This window comes from Chiloscyllium plagiosum, unplaced genomic scaffold (genome assembly GCF_037043375.1).
Source record: "Chiloscyllium plagiosum isolate Xiang-an unplaced genomic scaffold, Cpla_swu_hap1 HiC_scaffold_17, whole genome shotgun sequence".
NCBI classification, from domain to species: Eukaryota; Metazoa; Chordata; class Chondrichthyes; order Orectolobiformes; family Hemiscylliidae; genus Chiloscyllium; species Chiloscyllium plagiosum.
In genome coordinates, this window is record NW_028270155.1 from 6,389,644 (window position 1) to 6,415,015 (window position 25,372).

At 43.9% G+C, this 25,372-nt stretch overlaps 1 protein-coding gene across 1 annotated transcript in view; it reads right to left on the reverse strand.

The window, feature by feature from the left end:
• The window catches only part of LOC122558217 (cadherin-5-like), a 63,650-nt gene that overhangs the window by 14,888 nt on the left and 23,390 nt on the right, over window positions 1-25,372 (reverse strand). Inside the window, exons 2-10 of the mRNA XM_043706545.2 lie at window positions 20,631-20,804; window positions 16,893-17,184; window positions 13,863-13,982; window positions 9,433-9,600; window positions 3,831-4,012; window positions 2,669-2,910; window positions 2,044-2,180; window positions 1,224-1,336; window positions 726-834 (exon numbers count right to left, since the gene is read on the reverse strand). Of these exons, the coding sequence (XP_043562480.2) occupies window positions 726-834; window positions 1,224-1,336; window positions 2,044-2,180; window positions 2,669-2,910; window positions 3,831-4,012; window positions 9,433-9,600; window positions 13,863-13,982; window positions 16,893-17,184; window positions 20,631-20,795 (1,528 nt within the window). The 5' untranslated portion in view covers window positions 20,796-20,804. The remainder of the gene's footprint in view (window positions 1-725; window positions 835-1,223; window positions 1,337-2,043; window positions 2,181-2,668; window positions 2,911-3,830; window positions 4,013-9,432; window positions 9,601-13,862; window positions 13,983-16,892; window positions 17,185-20,630; window positions 20,805-25,372) is intronic.

Sequence of the window (25,372 nt, forward strand, 5' to 3'; positions counted from 1 at the left end):
TCATGGACTACAGTGGTTCATGACAGCAGCCAACCACCATGAGGGATGGGCAACCAGCCAGCAATGCCCACTTCCCACGATTGAATAAAAAAGGATGCTGACTGGGTTCTCTGGTTGCCAAACCTCCTGGAAATGGGAGCAGTTTCTCCCTGACAACTCTGTCAAATCCTCACAATTTGAAGACTTCAACTAAATCTTCTTTATGAGGATGCTTCTTAGAGAAGGCACTAATCAAATCTCTCATCCCTTGTGCGCTTTTAGAACATGTCAAAGTTAAAAATCACACAACACCAGGTTAAAGTCCAACAGGTTCATTTGGAAACACTAGCTTTCGGAGCATCTTACAATCTTATTCTCCACAACCACCTGATGAAGGAGCAGCACTCCAAAAGCTAGTGCTTCCAAATAAACCTGTTGGACTATAACCTGGTGTGTGATTTTTAACTTTGCACACCCCAGTCCAACACCAACTCCTCCACATCATGACTAACTTGTAACCTTCCTGCAAGTTGGTCTCCACATATCACCAGTGGGCTTTATTTGTGTCGTGTATCATTATATGAATTTCCTATTTCATTTCAACAAAGGTTCGTCTATCGTGAAAATGTCTATTAAAATCAGACAGCTGAATTTGGCAGTGTTTATTTATCACTCATTGACTAGCATTGCACAGCATCATTTCAGGTCCCTTCTCCCTGTTATATTATCCTGATGTTTTCACTTACTGCCATTGTCCTTGACTGAGAAGTTGCTGTCCTTCTCCGCTATCCTGAAATGAAATCTGACAGCTGGAGTAATTTCATCGAGATCAACAGCAGAGATCATTTGGATAACCTAGAGCCAATCCAAATAATAATACAGTATCACGTGGTGTGTTCATATAGAATATAAACAATATTATTCCTGAATCACATGTTGTGCTATTATATAATATAGACAGTGTGATACCCAGTATCACGTAATACATTAATACATACAATACACAATGTTATATCCAGTTACAGATGGTAAATTAATACATACTGTAGACAACATTATATCCATTACCATATGATGTATTAATGCATACTACAGATGTTGTGATGCCCAGAATCATGTGGGTTGACACCATATTCAGTATCACATGCTGTGTTAATATATATTATTATTCAGTGTCACATGGCAGTGTTATACACGTTAATATATTGCATGTTAATATAGATTTTTGGCCAATCTCCGCTCACCGTTCCAACTGCATCATCTTCACAGACATGGGGATTGTAGTTTTCAGCCAAAGTTGGAGCATTATCATTTTTATCCAACACTTTAATTGTCACTTGAGTATAGGACGTGGAATCTATAAATCAAGCAGTAATTTAAGTGATTAGCAACGTTGAGAGGTATAGGGAAGGAAATGAGGTGCTCAGCTTCAGAGAAAGTGAAGCAAGGGCTGCTAGTGGTGGAAATGTGAAATACTCTACAGCTGGGACTTGGAGGAGTGCAGCAGTCTCAGATAGTTATAGAGCTCGAGGAGATTATGGCTGAGGGAAGGGCAGGGTTCTGGAGATATTTTGAAGAGAAGAACAAGGGTTTTGGAATTGGAACTCATCAGACTGTGAGTCAATGCGATGCATGAGTTGGGGCAAGTTATACATGAATTGGGGAGCTTTGGATAAAGTAGTGATTCCAGACGGTTCACAGAAGGATACTGACTAGAAGAGCACTGGAGCAGTTCATTGAATCCCTGCAGTGTGGAAGCAGGCCATTCAGTCCATCACTGACCCTCCGAAGAGCATCCAATCCCTGTTACCCTGGATTTCCCATGGCTAATCCACTCAGCCTGCACTTCCTTGAACACCACGGGGCAATTTACATCTTTGGACTGAGAGAGGAAACTGGAGTACCTGAAGAAAACCCATGCAGACACCCAAGGGTGGAATTGAACCCAGGTGCCTGATGCTGTGAGGTAGCAGTGCTAACCACTGAGCCACCATGCCACCCCTTAAGTAGTGGTGATCATCCAGTCTGAAATGAAAGTCTCTGCAGGCAGGAATGGAGACTTACTGTTTTTACCAACTTCATGGGCTGCCACTGTGATGTTGTGCCAGGCAATATCTTCTCGATCCAGCTCCACACCAGTTTTAATCACTCCATCATCTTGTCTGATGTTAAAAAATTCTTTCCCATCTATTAATGAGTACCTGGAGGCACAGAATGCATTTCCAAACAACATAACATTACAACGCTGAACTCAAAATATTCATTTAACTATGCTAAATTATTTCATACTTTTGAGATTAAATGGATCAAATAACAATCCAAAGCATCAAGAGCACCAGACGGAATTGAATTGAGGGGCTCAGGGTGGTTTATACATGGAATAACATAAAGGCAGGAGTGAGTTACAGACTGAAATCTGATCTTGAGGTTCAGGGGGTTTATAAACCAAGGGTGATATGAGACAAACATATTTTCACTAAGTGAGCAGTTAGGGTCTGGAAGGTACCGCCTGGAAATGTGGTGGAGCCAGGTTCAATTGAAGCATTTAAGAGGGAATTGGATGATTCTTTGGTTAAAAATGGTGTGCAAGAGTTTGAGGAAATTGCAATATCTGATACATTGCTCTCGTTTCCATTGAGTGAAATTCCCGGTGTTTATCCAAGATAATTGATCCAAGTGGATTCCTTACCAAATGCCGTTTTTGGCCCGGTCTGGGTCCTTAGCTGAAACCCTCCCGATCGAGGTGTCAATGGGCTGGTTCTCACTGACAGTGAAGGTGTAGTGACCTCGGCTGAATACCGGAGGCTCATCCACATCGAGCACATCAATAACAACAACTGTCTTAGTCTTGTACTTCAGCCCCTTCACTAATGTGGGGTTTTCTGCTTCCACTTCAATCTGGTGCTGTCGCTGCTTCTCAAAATCCAGACTCTGTTTAAATAGAAAGCAGATGACAACAGACAGTGTAAGCTGTGGCGTTGACTTGGTGGTTAGTAGAAACAAACTCATAGGACAAGGGAGAATTCAAAATCCTGAATCCTCACTGACCCCCTCCACAACATCTACTTTCCTCACTCCCCTCTCCCATATCCTCACCCCCTCCTGCTCCCACATGCTCACACCACCTCCTACCCATGTCTACACACACTCCCCCTCCTTTGTCCCCACATTCCTTTCCCATGTCCCCATCCCCTCATGCTCCCACATGCTCAGCCCGTCTCCCCTATGTCCTTCCCCTCCCATTCCAATATTGCGAGACTTCTGTGTGCACTGCAGCCTTTGCTTATGATGTGATATGTATATTCAGTCTGGGACCGTGTTCATGTCTGAATTAGAGGGTGGGACCAGTTGTATGTATGTCAGCCTTTTATAGCAAGTGGTGATAGTTTCACGGTTATCGTTACTGTGACAAACTTTCAATTCCCAATTTACTTTTAAAACTAATTAATTGAATTTAAATTTCACCAATTACCACTGTGGAGCTTGAACCTACATTCCCAGAACTATTAGCTGGGGCTTCTGGATCACTTATCCAGTGAAATTATCATGCCATCACCTTCACCAGCACCTCCTAAGTATGGCCTCTCTAGAGGCTAGAGGGAAGGGCAGCAGATACAAGGGAATGGCATCCCTTTCAAGTTCTCATTCTGACTTGAAAATATATCGCTGCTCCTTCAGTGTCACTGGGTCCAAATCCTGGAATTCCCTCCCTCAGGGTATTGTGGACTGCAGCGTTTCCAGATGGCAGCTCACTCCCACCTTTTAAGGAGTTGGGCAACAAATGCTGTCCTGGCCAGTGAGGCCCACAAACAATGAAAGAATGAAAGAAAATACAGTGAGTATCAACTTACCTTCTTTACTGTTATAACTCCCTCTTGTGTATGTGGGTCTGTTTTAATGTCAAACATACTGTTGCGACTGACAATTGTGTACAATATTTTTGCATTCTCTCCTTCATCCAGGTCCTTGGCTTTTACTCGATTTACCGCACTTCCAACTATGGCATCCTCCAAAACAGAATAGTTGTATTGTCCTGCAGATATAGTAAAACTCACATTCATATTGGTTAGGAGCTTGCTGTAAAGATAATGCTGTGTTGTATTATGAGCCAGTTTCCTCATTTCCCCTCTCCCCAGCCCAGTTCCAACCTTCCAGCTCAGCACCATCCTCATGACCTATCCTACCTGCCAATCTTCCTTCCCATCTACCTGCTCCACCCTCCCCTCTGACCTATCACCTTCATTCCCACCCCCATCCACCCATTGTACTCTTTGCTACTTTCCCCCACCCTCCCCTCTGACCTATCACCTTCATTCCCACCCCCATTCACCTATTGTTCTCTTTGCTACTTTCCCCCCAGTCCCACCCCTCCCATTTATCTCTCCACGCCCGAGGCTCCCTGCCTCCATTCCTGATGAAGGGCTTTTGCCCAAAACGTCGATTTTCCTGCTCCTCCGATGCTGCCTGACCCGCTGTGCTTTTCCAGCACCACTCTAATCTAGATCCTGTATTATGAGATAGTCAGGTCTGTACTTTTCAAACAGCTCCACAACATGACAACATATGCTGTGCCTGTACAAAAGAACCCACTTGACTTCAGGCACAGTCTCTTCGCAATGGAGTCAGTGTCATCAGCCAGTGAAGTGCATTGTACGGTAACACAGTAAGTAAACACAGAGCCCAGACTATGTGTGTAAGCCTGTGGTATCCCAGTCTTGATAACAAATAGTGCTGTAAGTAAACTTCAAGACATCTATCTATTACAAACGTGATGCTTTTGTGGCATATGTTGAAAGAGCCACCTTGTAGAAAACCTTAAATCACAGGCCACTAATAATATGCAAACTGGTCAATGGTTCAGGAAATTCAGACACACTCTCGGAGTTGAAACCTCCAGGATTTGCGTGTGAACACACATACAGACAGACCAATGAGGAGCAAGAATAAGCCACTCAGAATTGAATCTGCACAGCTGATCAATAAGATCATGTTGGATCTGATTATTCCACAATCCCACCTACCCCTTGATGATCATTTACCCCAATCTGCTCAACATGTGCTATATATGTTTTCATTACTTGCTTCACGCCAATCTCAGTTCACCTTTCATTCCTTATTATCTTTAAGAACTTGGTTTAAAAAAATAGAAATTTAGCTTCAAGATCTGTTCTCCCTCTGAAGACCAATGTTCACCCCCCCCAACCCAGCTCTGTGATGGATCTAGAAATCCTTGTGCAGGGAGCTGCAATGTTCATTCACAGAGAGGGAGGACAAACAGAAAGGATGCTATTCTCTTGAGTTTAGAGGAATGAAATGTGATCTAAGAGGTTGCTTCCCTGGGCAGGATAGTCTTGCCTCAGAATAAACTGAAATTGGGAGCAGTGGTGAAGTGGTAATGTCACAGTGTGGGTAATATGAAAATCCTGGTGAATGTTCTGCGGACATGGGATTCTGGAATAAAAACTAGCTTAATGGAATCCCTAAAGCCATTGTAAATTGTCATGAAAAATCCCTCTGGCTCACGAGGGAAAGAAATATGATGTCCCCACCTGGTCAGGTCTACATGTGACTCCACAACAACGTAGTTGACCCTTAACTGTCCTCTGGCGAAATAAGAACAGGCAATAAATGTTGGGCATAACCAGTGACACCTTCATCCTATGAAATGAATAAAATAGGGATTGGGCCCTTAGGGCTGGGATGATGCAACACTTCATCACTCAGAAGGTTGTGTTTCCTTGGCATGCTTTATCCCAAAGGATTGTGGAAGCTCAGTCATTGCGTAATTCAAGACAGAGATTGGTAAATGCTTGGTTACGAGAAGATTCGGTGGATATGGGGATTGTGCATGAGGGTGGATTTTAGGAAGATTGGTCACCATGATCTTGCAGAATGGTGCAGCACACAAGGCATCAGCATCTAACCTGCTTCTATTTTTTAAAGTTCCTATGTGCTTAATTCGCATAAATGAATTTGCATATGATGTACCTGGTATGATAGTAGAGGAAGTGTGCAGTGTGGCATTTTTCATGGGATGTGTGCAGCGTTGGCAATGCCAGCCTCTGTTGTCATTTCCTTATTGCCCCTGAACTGAGTGCCTTGCTCAGTCATTTCAGAGGATATTGGAGAGTCAACCACATTGCTGTGGGTCTGGAGTCATATGTAGGCCAGACCAGGTAAGGATGGCAGATTCCTTCCCTAAAGGACATTAGTGAATCAGGTGTGTTTTTCTTGACAATGAACAATGGATTTGTGGACATCATTTGTGGGAGAAGTGACTGTGGAAGTCCATGTTGACTGTGGAAGCCATTTTCCCTAACCAGAGGAAACATGTTAGTTAAACGACCCGTTAATTGGATTCTCTCACTGATAATGCTGTTGTACCACTGCACCCACTGCTGAGACCCCTGAGGAATCTCTCACTCCATGGGAGCTCCAGCTAAAACAATAGGAGAAAGTGAATACTTTCTGATGAAGGCCCCTCCTGATGAAGGGCTTATGCCTGAAACATTGACTCTCCTGCTCCTCGGATGCTGCCTGACTGACTGTGCTTTTCCAGCACCACACTCTCAGCTAAAACAATATCCCTGCAGACAAGATGTCACCAAACTATTTAATATTGATAGTCTCTAAACACTTGCTGCTATGAGCAGGATGCTACCTGAGCGGTTTCAATTGTACAACTGATCAATGTTGTTAGACCAGTAGCATGTTAGCCTTTTAATATTGTTAAACTATCTATCGTAGTTAGACCTGTATTGTTCTGTAACAAACAATCAGCCATTTGTAACCCTTTATAAACTGTATACGCTTGTAGCTGGGGGGAGAATTTACAAATCACCAGTGTTGAGTGATCATTCCGAGCTGAGAATTCATTCCGAGCTGAGAGATCATTCCGAGCTGAGAATTCATTCCGAGCTGAGAGATCATTCCGAGCTGAGCTGTCATTCCGAGCTGAGAGATCATTCCGAGCTGAGCTATCATTCCGAGCTGAGAGGTAATTCAGTGCTGAGCGATCATTCAGTGCTGAACGGTCATTCCAAGCTGAGCGATCATTCCATGCTGAGTGGTCATTCCGAGCTGAGTGGTCATTCCATGCTGAGTGGTCATTCCGAGCTGAGCGGTCATTCCGAGCTGAGAGGTAATTCAGTGCTGAGCGATCATTCAGTGCTGAACAGTCATTCCAAGCTGAGCGATCATTCCATGCTGAGTGGTCATTCCGAGCTGAGTGGTCATTCCGAGCTGAGAGATCGTTCCGTGCTGAGTGGTCATTCAGTGTTGAGCGATCATTCAGTGCTGAGCGTTCATTCAGGTCTGAACGGTCATTCCGTGCTGAGCGATCATTCCGTGCTGAGCGGTCATTCCAAGCTGAACTGTCATATCGAGCTGAGCGGTCATTCAGTGCTGACCGGTCATTCCGAGCTGACGGTCATTCTGAGCTGAGCTGTCATTCTGAGCTGAGCGGTCATTCAATGCTGACCGGTCATTCCGAGCTGAGTGGTCATTCTGAGCTGAGCGGTCATTCAGTGCAGATCGATTATTCTGAGCTGAGCTGTCATTCCGAGCTGAGCTTTCATTCCAAGCTGAGCGGTCATTCTGAGTTGAGCGGTCATTCAGTGCAGATCGATCATTCCGAGCTGAGAGGTCATTCCGAGCTGAGAGGTCATTCCGAGCTGAGCGGTCATTCCGAGCTGAGGGATCATTCCGAGTTAAGCTGTCATTCCGAGCTGAGTAGTCATTTACCTCTTCCCACGATATTGTGAAATAAACCAACATGCCAATTTCACAAGGTTTGCGTACGAGGTTTATTGGAAATAGGAAATTTATCCGACATCATTAGACTCCAGTTTTTTTTAAATTGAATTCAAATTGCAAAATATGCCAAGGCAGGATTCAAACCTGGATCCCCAGAACATTACCTGTGTCTACTGGGGCACAGTGGGCCAGTGGTCAACACTGCTGCCTCACAGCGCCAAGGACCCAGGTGCAATTCCAGCCTCGGGTGATGGTCTTTGTGGGGTTTACACATGCTCCCTGCGTCAGAATGGGTTTCCTCTGGGTGCTCTGGTTTCCTCCCACAATCCAAAGATTTGCAGATTAGATGAATTGGCCATACTAAATTGCCCACAGTGTTCAGGGATGTGTTAGTAAGGGGCAAATGTAGAGTAATAGGAGAATGGGTTTTGGTGGGATACTCTTCAGAGGGTTGGCGTGGACTTGATTGGCCAAAGGGCCAGTTTCCACACTGTAGGGATTCTATGAATTAATAAGCTAGTGCTAATACCACTAGACCATTGCCTCCCCTAGACTGAAAATAATAGATATTTGATCTTTGTTGCCTCTATGTTTTCACCAATTCTCTTCTGCCTCTACCTCCCCTTTGAGCCTGCAAGCCATATGGTCCCTAGCCTGAAGTCCTCTCCTGTTGGTACCACCTCCACATTAAGGTTCGCTTAGTCATATGGAATTGTTATTGAAGTAAAGAATCAATTAATCCCTTCATGATTGATGCAAACTCTTACAAATTATTTTCAAACATTCTTCAAATCAGTGATTGATATGGCTTTGAGAAAGCTCTGCATTAATCATGCTATGGAATGCTGTAACTATGTCTCTGGATTGTGCTTCACCCATTGACTCAATCCTGTGTAGCTGTCCCTTTGTGGATTCTATACTTGTTGGGTTCTCCTCAATGGAGAAAGTGAGGTCTGCAGATGCTGGAGATCAGAGATGGAAATGTGTTGCTGGAAAAGCGCAGCAGGTCAGGCAGCATCTAGGGAACAGGAGAATCGACGTTTCGGGCATTAGCCCTTCTTCATTTTCCTGAAGAAGGGCTAATGCCCGAAACGTCGATTCTCCTGTTCCCTAGATGCTGCCTGACCTGCTGCGCTTTTCCAGCAACACATTTCCATCCCGGGTTCTCCTCAATGTTCAGTGTCTGTCCTACAGTTTTAGAGGCTGCTTTGTTTTGTGAAACTGCTATTACTCTGAGTCCCTTGTACCTATAGCACGTTCTTAACTTAGACTAAGTCTCTCTCAAACTCAGTAATCCTGTAAACTCTTTCCTTACTTCTGGTCAAGAGTTGCCATAGCATATGGTTATACTCCTTTCTCCCCTCTTAAATAAAGTTTCCTGTTAAATGTGTCTCTGTCTTTTGAAAATTGAATTAAGACTACTTAGTTGGAAATGAGAAATCTAGTTTTTCACACAAATGTTGGCAGAAATTTACAATTCTACTCTGTATAAGGCTGTGCATTAGAAGGGATTAGCAATTTCAAGACTGGGGGCGATAAGGGTTTTGTTGGGTTAAGGTGTCAGGGCTTTGTAACCAACGTATGTAAATAGATCTGTGATCCAGATCAGCCCCAATCAACTCAGACGGTAGAGCAGGCATGAGTTATTGAATGATTTCCTGCTGTTTATAAGTCTCAATGAGTGTGATGGGATCTTACTGTGTGGGAAGTAGGGTGCGTTGTCATTGATGTCAGTCAGAGAGATATATACAGTAGCAGTTGAGCTCATTCCTCCTTGTTCAAGACCCATGTCCTTGGCTTGGACAATGACCCGATAGTCTTTCTTCCTCTCCCTGTCCAGGTTTGGGTTCACAACACGTATGATTCCTACAAATAAAGAGAAGAATAACATTTGTCATTAGAGGTGCTCTTTAATGCTATTGTAAATGAGATTAATCACAGGTAAACTCTATAAAAGAAACAAGACTTATAGATATATCTCAGCCTTTCGACATCGCCGGGGATTGTCTCCTATAATAGGTCAGGTTAAAGTGGAGGGACAGCAAGGTCCCACATACAGTTAGTTTCAGTGAAGTTGGTCACAAGATGAATATTGACCAGGATACTGGGGATATTTCACCTTCTCTGTTCAAAGTAGTGGCTGGTGGCTATTTTACAATCTGCCCTGAGAGAGTGGATGGAGCATCATCTTAATGTTGCACATGATCGAAGGTACCCCTTGCAGTGCAGCACCCCTCAGCTGTACTGTAGGAGACTGAGCCTGGATAATGTGCTCAAGTACCTGGAGTGGGATTCAGATGCATCACAGAACATGTGGACGTGTGCATAACGAACAGCAATAGACCATTCAGCCCTTGAGTCTGCTCGGTCGTTCAATAAGATCAGAGCTGAACTGATTACTCCACATTCCCACCTGATCTCGATAAACTACCCCCCACCCCTTCAAGAATCAAACCACCTCTGCCTTAAACATATCAAGGACTTTGCTTCCATTGTCTTTTAAGGAATAGTTCCAAAGACTCCACCCTCTGTGAGAACTTTTATTAGCCACATCTCCATTTTAAATATTACAAAGACCTTGTCTTTATTTTTGTGTTGTTTAATTTGTGGACTGAAATGAGAAAAGAGTTGTTTGAAAACTAAGGATTGATTTTACGTTTTGAGGGCCAGTAAATTGATATTCATTGCTGTGGGTTGCAACAGTGTTTGCAGATGAACTGGATCCAAGTGACTGTGTGGCAACAAGAGGTTGATTAGTCTGTAAACAGTGACCAATTGTTGATGTCAAATGCCTTCTGCCTGCCAACAACAATGTGATTAGTTCTCAGGTAACTAAACAGCTTGGGACTGTGAGCCAGATACAGAGAAGACTTCAGGTTTTCACCAGCCAAGGGGCTCTTTCCCTGTTTGCTTCAGGAAGCCACTTTAAGCCTGAAGTACACCAGAGTTTCTTTCCTTCAGCAGAATATGTCAATTAATTGACATTGCTCTAATAACAGCAGGGAAGAAACTGTTCCTGAACCTGTTGGTGCATGTGTTCAAGCTTCTGTATCTTCTGTCTGATGGAGGAGGTTGTAGGAGAGCATTACCGGGGTGATGATATTGGCAGCCTTTCCGTGGCAAAGAGAGGTCTAAATCATAGAATCGCTACAGTGTAGAAGTGGACCATTTGGCCCATCGGGTCCACACTGACCCTTTGAAGTCCATCCTATCTGCTACCCTATCCCTGTAACCCTGCATTTCCCATGGCTAACCTACCTAGCCTGCACGTCCCTGAACACTATGGACAATTTAGCATGGCCAATCCCCCTTGACCTGCATGCCTTTGGACTGTGGGAGAAAACTGGAGCACCCTGAGGAAACCCACGCAGACACGGGGAGAATGGGCAAACTCCACACAGACAGTCGCCTGAGGCTGGAATCAAACCCAGGTCACTGACATGGTGTTGCACCAGTGCTAACCACTGAGCCACCGTGCTGACCCAAGGATGGGAGGTTGGCTTGGGTGATGGTCTGGGCTGTGTTCACAACTGTCTGTGGTTTCTTACAGTCCTGGGCAGATCATTTGCCATACCAAGCCGTGATGCACCAAGATAGGATGCTTCCTAAGGTGCATGTATAGAAGTTGGTGAGGGTTGTGATGTGTCTGGTGATAGTGGGGCTTGAATTCTATTGTTTCTAGACAGTGATCTCTGGTTCTAGATTCTTCCACAAGAGGAAACATTGTCTCCACATCCACCCAATCAAGAGCCCTCAGGATCTTCTATGTTTCAATCAAGCCAATACTTAATATTTTAATGCATACAAGCCTAACCTGTCCAGTCTTTCCTCATAAGCCTTTGGTATAGGTCTCATAAATATTCTCTGACTTCTGTCTAATGCACTTATACCCATCCTTAAATAAGGTGATCTACATTGTACACTGTGCTGTGAGTGTTGTCTTGGAGGAGAAAGTGAGGACTGCAGACGCTGGAGATCAGAGTCGAGATGTGGCGCTGGGAAAACACAGCAGGTCAGGCAGCATCCGGGGAGCAGGAGAATCGACGTTTTGGGCATGAGCCATCCACCATGCCCTGTGCCCTGTGCAACTGAAGGATAATCTCCCTAAGTTTGTATTCAAATCCCCCTCACAATAAATAATAACATTCTGATTATTTGCCATACCTGCATTCTGACCTTTCATGATTCATACATGAGGACACCCAGATCCATTTACTTGTTTCAACTCAGTAATCTCTCACTATTTGGATAATATGTTTCTTTTCTTCTTGCCAAAATGGACAATTTTACATCACCCCATGTGATACTCCATTTGCCAGATCTTTGTCCACTCTGTTACCTTATCTATATTCTTTGTAGCTTCCATATGTCCTTTTCACAAATTACTTTCTTACTTATGGTGATTACTGTTTTTGGCTGAGCCAGTCTTGTGCTTCTGTGACAGCACAGTGGCGCAGTGGTTAGGACTGCTGCCTCATAGTGCCAGGCCCAGGCTTGGTTCCAGCCTCAGGCAACTGTCTGTGTGGAGTTTGCCCATTCTCCCCGTGTCTGTGTGGGTTTCCTCTGGGTGCTCCGATTTCCTCCCACAGTCCAAAGATGTGAAGGTTAGGTGAATTGGCCATGCTAAATTGCCCACAGTGTTCAGGGATGTGTAGGCTAGGTGCATTAGTCAGGGGTAAATGTGCAGTGATATGGCAGGGGAATGGACTTAGATGGGATACTCATCGGAGGGTCGGTGTTGAATTTGTTAGGCCGAAGGGCTGTTTCCACAATGTAGGCATTCTTTGATCTTACCTTTGTGTCATCAGCAAATTTAGCTACCAAACCTTCAGTCCTTTCACCCGATTCATTTATATAAATTGTAAAAACTTGAGAGCCAGCGCTGATCTAATGACACACCACTTCTACCAACAAAAAGATGACCCATTTATTTCTACTCTCTGCTTCCTATAGCCAGGAGAAAGTGAGGACTGCAGATGCTGGAGATCAGAGTCGAGAGTGTGGTGCTGGAAAAGCACAGCAGGTCAGGCAGCATCTGTGGAGCAGGGGAATCGACGTTTCAGTGGTTTCCTGTTTCCTATAGCCAGCCAACCCTCTGTTGGAGTTAATATGCTGCCCCTACATCATGGGCTGTTAGTTTCCACAGTAACGAATGCAGGTAGATTAATGCCTGATAACAATGACATAAATAGAAAGCAGGAGACAACAGCTTCGCTTCACTTGGAAGTCGCCACTGATGATGTTACCTAGCCAGGTAATCAAACCTACAGCTCAGTGAGCAAACCTACACCCTAAACTTCAACCTGAGCTACAAACCTTCACAAACCTTGCAAAAATGACATAAATGTTCATGGCACTTTTTTTCTTGGTGGTGTATGAGGATGAAAATATTTGGCCCTAGAAGGTTGAAGATTACTCCCCTACTGTTCTGTGAAATTAACCTGACAAGGGGATGGGTTAGATTAGATTCCCTACAGTGTGGAAACAGACCCTTCGGCCCAACCAGTCCACACTGACCCTCCAAAGAGTAACTCACCCAGATTCATTTCCCCTTGACTAATGCACCTAACATTATGGGCAATTTAGCATGGCCAATTTACCTGACCTGCACATCTTTGGATTGTGGGAGGAAACCGGAGCACCTGGAGGAAACCCACGCAGATGCTGGGAGAATGTGCAAACTCCACACAGACAGTCACCCAAGGCTGGGATCGAACCTGGGACTCTGGTGCTGAGGCTGCAGTGCTAACCACTGTACCACCGTGCTGCCCACTGAAGGCTGAATCCAAAGACAGTGAACAAAACTGCTAAAAAGGAAAAATTAGAACAGAAACCCCTGAAATGAATGAGAGTGAACCTGCTATTTGGCAGAATGCTCAATGTGTTGATTACCCTTTGCTATTGTTCCCTCTCCTTTCGGGGAGAAAGTGAGGTCTGCAGATGCTGGAGATCAAAGTTGAAACTTTATTGCTGGAACAGCACAGCAGGTCAGGCAGCATCTAGGGAACAGGAGATTCGACGTTTCGGGCACAGGCCCTTCTTTTAGTCTGAGCCAGTCTTGTGTTTCTCGGGAAGGCTTATTTCATCCCCAGCAGTTCAAGTGAGTGATATTGGAATTGATTGCTTACCTGTCATCTGATCAATGGAGAAATTGTTCTCATTGTTTAGAAGCTTGTAGGTCACTTCTGTATGTTTGCCAACAGTTGGGTCATCTGGGTCATGAGCACTCACAGTGAGAATGGAAGTTCCTGCAGTGGAGAGACAAAAGCACAAAATCACAAATTATTAAGTAACTTATTCAAACCCTACTCTATTGGCAATATTTGTAGGGGAATGGGCTAATATTTATTTAGTTTGGAGGAGAGCATGGTCACTCTACTCCCACTTTGAGTCACATGTGACCAAAACCAAATTAATCTTTTTAATGTTTGTCTGATTGTAAAACTCTCTCAATGCAAGCAAATTCCCATTATCACTTTAGCTTTCTGTCACACTGGGTTTAAAAAACAGTCACAGCTCCAGAAATACTGACAAGTTAATCATTAAGACCTATCATACACCAAAAACCACATGCCACTAGTTTACACTCCAAATTCTAAAATAATTGATATTAATGTACAAATAAATCGTGTACCTTACATCTTAGCATGAAACAACCATTGGCAGTTCCTAAATTAATGTTTTAGATAATTCACTGAAAAATACTGGTTTCACCATGTGACCTGATCATTTTGTCCAGAAGCTTATAGAGAAGCAGAAAGATGCATTAGAACTATCATGGAGCTGATGACAAGGAATCACAATGTCGAAAAAACCCAAAAGAATTGCAGGTGCTGTTAATTAGAAATAAAAAAAATAGAAATTGCTAGAAAAGCTCAGCAGGTCTGGCAGCATCTACAGAGTGAAATCAAGAGTTAACATTTCGGGTCCAGTGACCCTTCCTAAGAACTGATGGTAGCTAGGAGAATGTCCACTTATATGCAGAAGATAGGGTGTGGGGAGAGGGTAAGAGGAAACAACAAGTGGGATAGAGCCCAAGGAGAGAGAAGAGCAGTTGAACAGACAAAGGAGTGGATAACAATCCAGCTAGGGCGGTGAATAGCTATTAATGGGGACTATTAGTGGCTACTAATGGATTTTGTTGAATAGCAGTCTGTGTGATAACAGGGCCTGGTGTGTTGGTGTTGGGGTAAGGACATGGGAGAGCTCAATCCCTAAAGCTGTTGAGTCCAGCAGGAGTGGCACCAAGTGAAAAATGAGGTATTTTTCTTCCAGCTTGCACTGAGCTTCACTGGAGCACTGCAGCAAGCCTGAGACAGAGATGTTAGTCAGGTACAGGGTGGGGGGTTAAAGTAACAGGCAACTGGAAGCTCAGGGACCTTTTTTTTGCAGGCAGAAATCATAAGGTAGAGTTAACCTTGAGGAATGATCCCAATAATCACTGGCCTTTCACCAGGAAAAGTTCTAATTGGTGGCGGGCTCAACTTCCCTCATTATGCCACTTGTCCAAATCCAGCATAACCTCAGATCACAAACACATAGAGACAGACATACCAATTGTGCAGATAGCCTCATCACTGGCATTAAGCAGACTCTAGCAACATTAATACCTGGATAGGAGGAGTGGCACAGGGACTATACAGTGAAGTTACAATCACTCAGCAAACACAACAGCTACCATTGCATCTCATTCAGACATCACACGTCCAGGAGAGACACAAAGGCTCTGATATTACTTGAGGTCATGAGGAATGATTCGTTCCAGTATAACTGAGACGGATTCTGCATCAACCACCTTAAAGAGTGGTAATAGAGTCTGTGTAAAAAAACATCGACTAATGCCTTTGATCAGGAATACTACCAACCAGAACAGCAAGAGTAGCAAAGAGACCAGACAAATGGAAGCTGTCATGTTAGAACTTTGGCAAGAGATGGTGGGAATGTAAATGGTTGAATAGTCATTAGATGATCATTTGGGATTGCATTTGGAGGGAGATGCAGGGAAATAAGTTAGATGTAACTGTGAAGAAAATAGTGAGATAAGCATGGGGCTTAGAGAAAATGTCAGGCTGGGAGGATGGAGTAAACATGTTGCTCAGGCATGACGTCTTGGCTGTGATAGCTGTGAGAAACATTATTCATTACAGCCTGTTTTCAAGTGTCTCACAGAGTGAGAGTCATTTTGATCATTCAAAACAACAATCCCAAATCTACATTCACAAATCTACATTCACAAAGAACTTTCAACATTTCTGTGTAACATCCCTCTCTCCCCCATTTTTGGCCCATTTATAAGAAAGAGGTTGGTATCTTCTTCAAGGGAAAAGGAATGCCGCAGGAAGGCTAAGTTTAGCCACTTGGAATCCCAGACAACTCCAGTCTGCTCCTTGAAGTCAATCCTGTTGTCCCTGACCTGATGTTTCTGTTACTCTGCAGTTAAGACCGAAGTTATAATGCAAACCTCAGAGAACATTAATAATTACTCATATTAATGCCAAGCACTAGTGAGTTGGAATTCTGTGGGGGTGGCACAGGAGACAATTGATGGAGCCAGGACCTGGCTAACATTAATGTCAGACTGTGAAATAACCGCCATCCCATACAATAGAGGGACAGGGAAACTCACATGCTCAGTGGAGACACTGACATCTGTGCGTGAGTTAGGAACAGGTGTTCAAGTGAAATCCCATGCTGTCACTGACATGGGAGTGTTTAATGGGGACAGTGTAGAAGAAGCTTTACTCTGTATCTAACCCCATGCTGCACATGCCCTGGGAGTATTTGATGGGGACAGTGTGTAGCTCTCGTGGTGTAGTGGTAGTGTCCCTACCTCTGAGCCAGTCGACCTCAATCTTACCTGCCCCAGAATTGTGAAATGCCATCTCTGAACAGAAGGTTAGAAAACATAGAGTAAGCTTTACTCTGTACCTAACCCTCTATGTTCCGGGGATGGTGTGGAAGGAGGTTTACTCTGTATTTAACTCCATGCTGTACCTACCTGTGGAGTGTATGATGGGGAGAGTATAGAGGGAGTTTTACTCTGTATCTAACTCCTTGTCTGGGGAGTGTTTTGTGGGGATGTGTAGCAGGGTTTTACAGTATATCTGACCCTTGTTTAACCCTATACCCTGTATTGACTCAAATAGCCTTGTTCTTACCTGTACCAGACATCTCAGGAACAGTTCCATTAAATGGGTCTTTTGTAAATATGGGTGCATTGTCATTCAGGTCCAGAACATTAATAGTGAAGTTGGTTGAAGGACCCACTTGTTTCTTAGACTTTATGTCAATCACAAATCCTTCTAATTTATAACGGCCCTTCTTCTCTCGGTCCAACTCTCTGAACACGCCAATGTTTCCAGTATCTGGATTCACTTTAAAAATAGTTCCTACTCCCTCACCACGTAGAACGTATTGTGTTTTTCCCAAAACGTGTCTTCCTGATTCTATCTGGAAAGTAAAATAGACATATTTCACCATCAAACATGCAAATATTTACGGCTCTAATCCCCAGTCGTGAGATGTCAACATTCAGTTCATGAGAAATCCCACTGACATGGCATGGTCCACCCATCCAATCACATATCACCCACTCCTCCACACTCACTGACAATGGTGGTTCTCATTTTGACATGTTGCTATGTTAAAGTCATCATCATTGTTTGCAAACTCCTCCTTGGAGAGACAGAGAGAGAGAGAGAGAGAGGGCAATGTGAAGGGAGTGAAATTAATATTTTGTTCCTGTAATGTAGGAATCATATGCACAATGGTCTATCTGTATGAGAGATTCATTAACTGATAAAAAGATGATAAATTCTGCATATTTCTAAACAGGGACATAGGAGTGGGTCAATGCTGCATCATTCAATCAGCAGTCAGAACTCCATTTTCCTCTATATAGCCTTCAATGTCCTTGCCTATCAAATATCTATCCCAGCCATGATTAGATTCAAAGGTCTAGCCTCCACCACCCAGTGGGAAGAGAATTCTTATGAGATAAAAAATACTACTCATCTCTGCCTTAAATGGAAGACCCCTAATTCTTAAACACCACCCCTTAGTTTTAGTCCTTCCCACATGGGGAGATATACCCTTTCAACATCCATCCTACCCAGCACCTTTAGGTCCTTTTATACTGCAGCTAGATCAGCTCTTACTTTTGTAAACTCCAATGGATACAGGGCTAACCTATTCAACATTTCTACACAAGACAACTTCTTTATTCCAGGAATGAATAAGTTAACAATCTTGGAACTGTTTTTAAAACAATTATATCTTTTTCTTAAATAAGGAGGGATAAATTGTATGAAGTATTCCAATAGAACTGTTGTAAAATGTCCTTACTTCGATATTCCAATTCCCTTGTAATAAACACTAACATTCTATTTTTCTTCCTAATCATTTGCTGAATCTGTATACTAATGTGATTCATAGACCACAACAACCAGATCCCTCTGCATTGCTGATTTCTACAACATCTCCCTATTAAAGCAGCATTCTGATGTTCCATTCTTCTTGTCAAAGTGAACAAGTTCACATTTTCCCACATTATGCTCCATCTGCCAAATGTTTGTCCATGCATTGACCCAGCAATATCCTTCTGCAGACTCTCTACCTCATCTTGACAATTTACTTTTTGACCTATCTTGGTGATCTCGATATACTTACCCACCATACATTCAGTCTCTTCACCCACCCCACTAGTCAAAGTCCCAGATTTCAGCCTCCACTCCATTTTCTTTGAAAAGCTGCTTCTGTTATTGCGATGGAAATCAATTTCAGTATTGTGTAGTTTCCATTTTCTTTGACAGCTGTGCCTTTGTTGCTAGCTCACTCGCATCTGGTTCATTGGATTCTGGCTTTAGGTTCCACTCCAGGAGAAAAATGATCAAGGCTGTCACTTCAGAGCGGTGTTGAGGGAGCACTGCACCATTAGGACGCGCTGTCTGTTGGATTAGATGTTAAACTGAGGCACCGTTGACCTGGCTGGGTGTATGTAAAAAATCTCAGGGAATTGTTTCATAGAAGAGCAGAGGACTTCTCTGGTGTCCCAGCCAGAAGTTCTCTCTCAAACGATATCACAGATTTTCTGGTCTTTGAAGCTTGTGGGAGCTTACTGAGTGCAAATTGAGTGTTGCAGTTCCTGCATTCCTGCAGCGAGCACAGTTCAGAAAGTACATCATTGGGTTTAAAACACTTTAGGCCATCTGGTCATAGTGAAAGTGATGCATAAGCCATGTTAACTCTCTGGTTTGAGTTTTGTGAGCTATCTCCACTGCAGAATCTGTACTAATTGATTGCTTTCCAAGAGCACTTCTGTCTAGAAATCTGTGAATGCCCCTGAATCGTCAAACTGCTCACCCCACTTTCCCACATATTCTCAATCCCTATTCCCAGATCCTAAGTTTCATGCTCCCAGAATGCTGCTTCTCCCCCACAGTGCTCCCAGCAACTGGGACTCTTCATTCCAACTGTAGGATCCTGAGACCACAAACCTCCATAAAACCAGATCTTAAGATTCCCTCCCACTGTTTCCATGTTCCAAGATCATTCCCAAGATTCAGGAATCACTGTCCCCAGCGAAAATCCTTGAAACTTCAGCTTTGCTCATAGAAAACGTAATCCTAAACAGAAGACTCAACATCAAGCAGAATTGCCAGCTGGAGTGTAACTGAGGGCTGTCTCTGTGAATGATCACACTGCCAGTTTCGATGTCCAGTGCATCACCATTTATCTCAAGCCTTCCACACCAGAGGTCACATCAAAGCCCTCTTAATGGGGAGTAAAGTAACTACACCGTTAAGGCATTGAAGGAGATTTGTTAGCTCGGTTGGCTGTACAACCACTTTATGATGCAATGTGATGCCAATGGTAGGGGTTTAATTCCCACACTGAGCTGACGTTACTGTGCAATCACTATTTCTCACCTCTCCCCTTGCCTGAGATGTGACCTTTGAATATAGGAGTTATGGCATGATTTTGATGTACAGGACATTGGTGCGGCCTCTTTTGGATTACTGTGTCCAGTTCTGGTCTTCCTGTTACAGGAACAATATCAGGCCGGAGAGGATTCAGAAGAGATTTACCAAATGTTGCTGGGAATGGAGAGTTTGAATTATAAGGAGAGGCTGGATAGGCTGAGGCATTTTTCACTGAAGCTCAGGAGGTTGAGAAGTGACATTATAGAGGTTTAAAAAATCATGAGGGGTGTAGATAATGTGAATGGCAGGTGCCTTTTCCCTAGTGTGAAGAAGTTCAAAACAAGGGAGCATATTTCTAAGGTGTCAGAAGAAAGATTTAAGAAAGACATGAAGGGCAGTTTCTTTTCCACAGCACGTGGTTTGGGTGTGGAATAAACTTCCTGAGGAAGTGGTGGATCTGGGTACAGTTACAACATTTAAAAAGCACTTAGCTAAGTATGTGGATCAGAAATATTGGGAGGGATGTGGACCAAGCACAGGCAGCTGGGACTAGTTTAATTTAGGATTACAGTCAGCATGGACTGGTTGAACTGACGGGTTTATTTCTGCGCTGTATGACTCTCGGACCTTCAGGTGAAACCATTCCCAGTCATCTGTCTTATAAAAGAGCAGCCCTATGATTCAGTAATTCAATGGTGACTTTATCTTTCTCCGATAGAAATCATAGCAGCCAATTTGTGCACAGCAACTTCCCCAAAAAAGAGCAATTTGATAACAGCCAAATATTCCGTTGCTGGTTGCTTTGTTCAGGATAAATCGTGTCTTGGGATACAAGGCAAACTTCCTGATTCCTCTTCAAATCGCAAACATGGGTCTTTCACATTTATGTGAGACAGAAAGCATTATTATCTCATAGAGTCATAGAGTCATCCCTTGATAGGCATCAGTTCCAGTAGTGAAGGGAAGGAATCTTACCTTTCCGATTTGTCTGGGATCTTTTGCGCCCTCCCAGGAAGCGAGCTGGTTCCAGATCCAGTCTGATTTTGTGTCACTGCTGTTGACTTTGAGGCTTAGCCCTGATTGTGCTGCCCAACCCATAGTGCAGATCAGTAGCCATAGGGGAAACATTGCCCAAAACATCTCAATGACCTGTAACACAAAACAAAAGATATTTCATTTCACCCTCTTGGTTTTGCAAGATTGACCAATGTTCCACTTTGTCATTAGAGAGAAGTTTAATCTGAGTGTTGCTATGCCATAGACAAGGGACAAGGTAAGACCTTTATGATTACCTGAGTTGCTATAGGACCTGAACCCACACTATTTACTGTGAGCCAGCCATCTAAGGCTAACTAACCCAGCGCACTCTACACCACATATTGTCGGTGATATTATGAGTATTTCAACATTCTCCTGGATGACCTCCTATCCTTCTTCCTCTCATCAATGCTCCATCGCCCATACAGTAACTCCCACCAAAACCCGCTCCCCCATCGCCGCTGTGCTGATTGACTGACACTAGTCCCAGCCCAGCAACATCCCAATTGTAAAATTCTCATCTCTGTTTACAAACCCCACCACAGTCTCAACCCTCTCAGTCACTGTAATCTCCTCCAAACTCATAAACTTCTGAAGCAACAAAACTCATCATGTTTGGTGAAAGCAGAGACAACAAATCATTTAGTAAATTTGCAGATGATGCTAAGGTCGGTAGAGTAGTGGACAGTGCTGAAGGATGTTGCAGATTACAGAGGGACATAAATAAGCTGCAGAGCCGGGCTGAGAGGTGGCAAATGGAGTTTAATACAGAAAATTGTGAGGTGGTTCACTTTGCAAGGAGCAACAGGAATAAAGGGTACTGGGCTAATGGTAAGATTCTTGGATATGTAGATGAGCAGAGAGATCTCAGTTTCCATGTACATAGAACCCTGAAAGTTGCCACCCAGGCTTTATTCGTAGAGGGATTGAGTTTTGGAGCCATGAGGTCATGTTGCACCTGCGCAAAACTCTGGTGCGGCCACACTTGGAGTATTGTGTATAGTTCTGGTCACTGTATTACAGGAAGGATGTGGAAGCTTTGGAAAAGGTGCAGAGGAGATTTGCCAGGATGTTGCCTGGTATGGAAGGAAGGTCTTATGAGGAAAGACTGAGGGACTTTAGGCTGTTTTCATCAGAGAGAAGGCTGAGTGGTGATTTAATTGATAATACATGACAATCAGAGGATTGGATAGAGTGGACAGTGAGAGCCTTTTTCCTCGGATGATGATGGCTAGCACGAGGAACATAGCTTTAAATTGAGGTGTGATATATATAGGACAAATGTCAGAGGTTATTTCTTTACTCAGAGAGTAGTAGGGGTGTGGAACGCCCTGCCTACAATAGTAGTAGACTCGCCAACATTAAGGGTCATAATTGGTCATTGGATAAACATATGGATGATAATAGAATAGTATAGGTTAGATGGGCTTCAGATTGGTTCCACAGATTGGTGCAACATCAAGGGCAAAAGGGCCTATACTGTGCTGTGATATTCTATGTTTTATATTCAGTTGGAAATTCATTGGACACTTGAGGCAAATACACTAGCAGAGCTATGGGATGAGAGCGGGCAGAATGGGTACGGACTGGATTGTTCTATAGAGAACCAGCATGATGCAATGGGCCAAATAGACTCCTTCTGTGCTGTAATAACTCTGTGGGCTGGATTACCTGGGGATTGCCAAGCTGACCCATCTTTTTTTAATGAGGGAAGGGAGCTTTGTATTTCTGAGAGGCAATTCTTCAGAAATAGCTACTGTCAAAGGCTAAGTACATTAGATAAGTGTGATGTTAGGCTGTTGGGAGGGGAGGGTGCCAGAGGGATTGAGGGGGTAAGGTGCCAAGTACGTAGGGTGTGAAATGGGGAGGGTGCCCCAGGTTAGTAGGATGGCACCTGGCAACATTCCTGATGAAGGTCTTATGCCCAATATGTTGATTTTCCTGCTCCTTGGATGCTGCCTGACCTGCTGTGCTTTTCCAGCACCACGCTCTTGACCGTAATCTCCAGCATCTGCAGTCCTCACTTTCTCCTAGCTGGGACATGCCACAGAGTCATTTAGTCATACAACACAGAAACAGACGCTTTTGGTCCAACTCGTCCATGCCAACCAAGAATTTCCCTCGGATGGGCGAGATCAAAACGAGAGGGCATATGTTTAGGGTGTGAGGGGAAAGATTTAAAAGGGACCTGAGAGGCAACTTTTTCACACAGAGGGTGGTTCACTTGTGAAATGATCTGCCAGAAGAAGTGGTAGATGCAGGTACAGTTACAACATTTAAAAGACATTTGGAATAGGAAAGGTTTATACAGATATAAACCAAATGCTGGTGAGTTGGACTAGTTTAGTTTGGGAAACTTGGTCAGCATGGACTAGATTGACTGAAGGGTCTGTTTCCATACTGTATGACTATATATCATGCCTGGCTGATGGTGTGTTCAGTTGGGTCGGGAGGGCATGGGGATGGTTGCAGACCATGAGGGTGGGCTGGGGAAGGTTTGGATGGGTGGGAGGGTGTTGTGGGATATTATACTGGGCATTGGTGGAGAGGGTTAGGTCAGGTCTGATGCAGCGATGCCTCTAATTTTCTCAAGTGTTAAGTGAGGCAGTGACCTCTGAAACTGTGTTGATGCTGATCCCTGTGTATGGCACTTTGGAGCAGTCATACATGCAGAGCTGTGCAGCTTAGAGGGTCTGTCCAGCAAGAGGGCCAGGGTCCTGGGATGTGTGTTAGGGTCGTGGGGGGGGTGTCAGATCCCAGGGACTGTCTGGTCAGGGACAGGGGGAGCTGAATTTGAGGGTATGTGTGAAGTTAAGTATGGAGTCAGTGTTACAGCCACTCAGGAGGTCAGCTAAATACCTAACAGCCTAACTTTTCCCAAGTCACTGTCTTATTTCATCCGAACCATGCAGGGTTTCCCCATTTTAATGAAGGATTTCGGAGGGATTCCAGCAGAGAGGAATTGCCTTGTGGAATGTCCAGTTTCCCCAGCAGTTCTTCCAGCATCTGCTACAACTGGGATTCCGCAGGGTCCCCCTGCACACTTCCCATCTTTCACTGTAATAACGACTGTGTGTCCAACACAAACTCTGGACTAATGGACTTTAGGAATCAGCTTTCACCACTCTTCTGAGCAGCTCCTTCCAGATCATTGCAACGTGTTGTGTAAAATACTCCTCATCACCTCCCTCTGTCTGGATGTTTTAATGTGGATGGATTAAATTATAAATATCAGTGTTTTTCATTCAGCTTCATTCCCACTTTACTTCCTCCAGGGGGTGTAAACCACATCATTGAACTAGCATCAAATGGATCCAAAAGGAATCACAGTGATTGCCTCTTGCATGAGCTTTATTGTGAGGAGGCAGCTTGAAAGTTGCATTGAGCTTTAAATAGGTTCTGTTCCTCTAACACACCCTTCCTGTCATTTAACTGGAGAACATGTCTGGTGTGCTGCTTATTAGCCAACACTTCCCACTGGAATTGTCTGCATGCTTTAGGGAACAACACTGTCCTTTCCTATTGAAATGCTAAAGAGAAGAATTGATATTCTTCTTGTACGGTCTGGTTTCTTAAACAGGAATTTATTGTTGGGAAGAATAATATCTGGTGAGACAGAAAAATGTTTTATTTATGGTGTGTCCTTCAGAAAAGTTTCAAAGAACTTTCCTTCCAACTGATAAATCCCTCTTGACTTCCGCAAAGCCAGTTAATGAATATAAGTTGTTTTTGCGGATGGAAATATCATCTCGCAGACACAATGTCAAACAATCACATAGCTATCAGTTCATAGAATCATAGAATCCCTACAGTGTGGAAGCAGGCTATTCAGCCCATCAAATCCACACTAACCCTTCAAAGAGCAGCCCAGACCCACCGCCCTACCTTATCCCTGTAACCCTGCATTTCCCATGACTAACACACTTCGCACGCATATACCTGGGCACAATGGGCAACTTAGCATGGCCAATCCACCCTAACCTGCACGTCTTTGGTTCAAGGTTCACTCCGGAGGTCAAAATCTCAGCTGGCACCCCAGTGCAAAGGGAGCACTACACTGCCTGAAGACCCATTTTTCAGATGATGTCCAGATTGTGAGTGATTCCTGTTCTCATATCGAATTGTGGTGCTTTTAGGTTCAGTGCGATGATCATCTCCTGAAGACCCTTTCGTCATCGACTATTTAACTGAACCACTGGACTGGGAACAAGAAGCAGAGGTAAACCATAAAATCATTGGATCCTAGAGCACAGTACGAGGCCATTTGGTCCATTGTGCCTATGCTGGTCCCTGGATAACCCTGCTCTCCAGTTCTTTCCCCACAACCCTGTCTCTAATGAATCTGTTTACACCTCCTTCTCAGGCAACGTGATCCAGATCACCAGAACTCACTGTCGAAATGAAAATTGCAATAGCGTTGACATTTGTGTCCTGTCCTCACTGACCCAGCTTCCTGTGGAAAGAGTTTAACCTGAACTACTCAATCTATCCGGCCTAGGATTCTGGACATCACAGTTACATCTCCCCTTGACTGTCTCTGTCAAACACTTGGGGTTAAAGGTTAATTGATGAGGAATCAAAAGGAGGGACCTCTTTCATAGTCCTTAGATGAGCAGGTTAGGTGAATTGGCCAAGCTAAATTGTCCATAGTATTCAGGGATGCGTGGTTTAGGTGCATT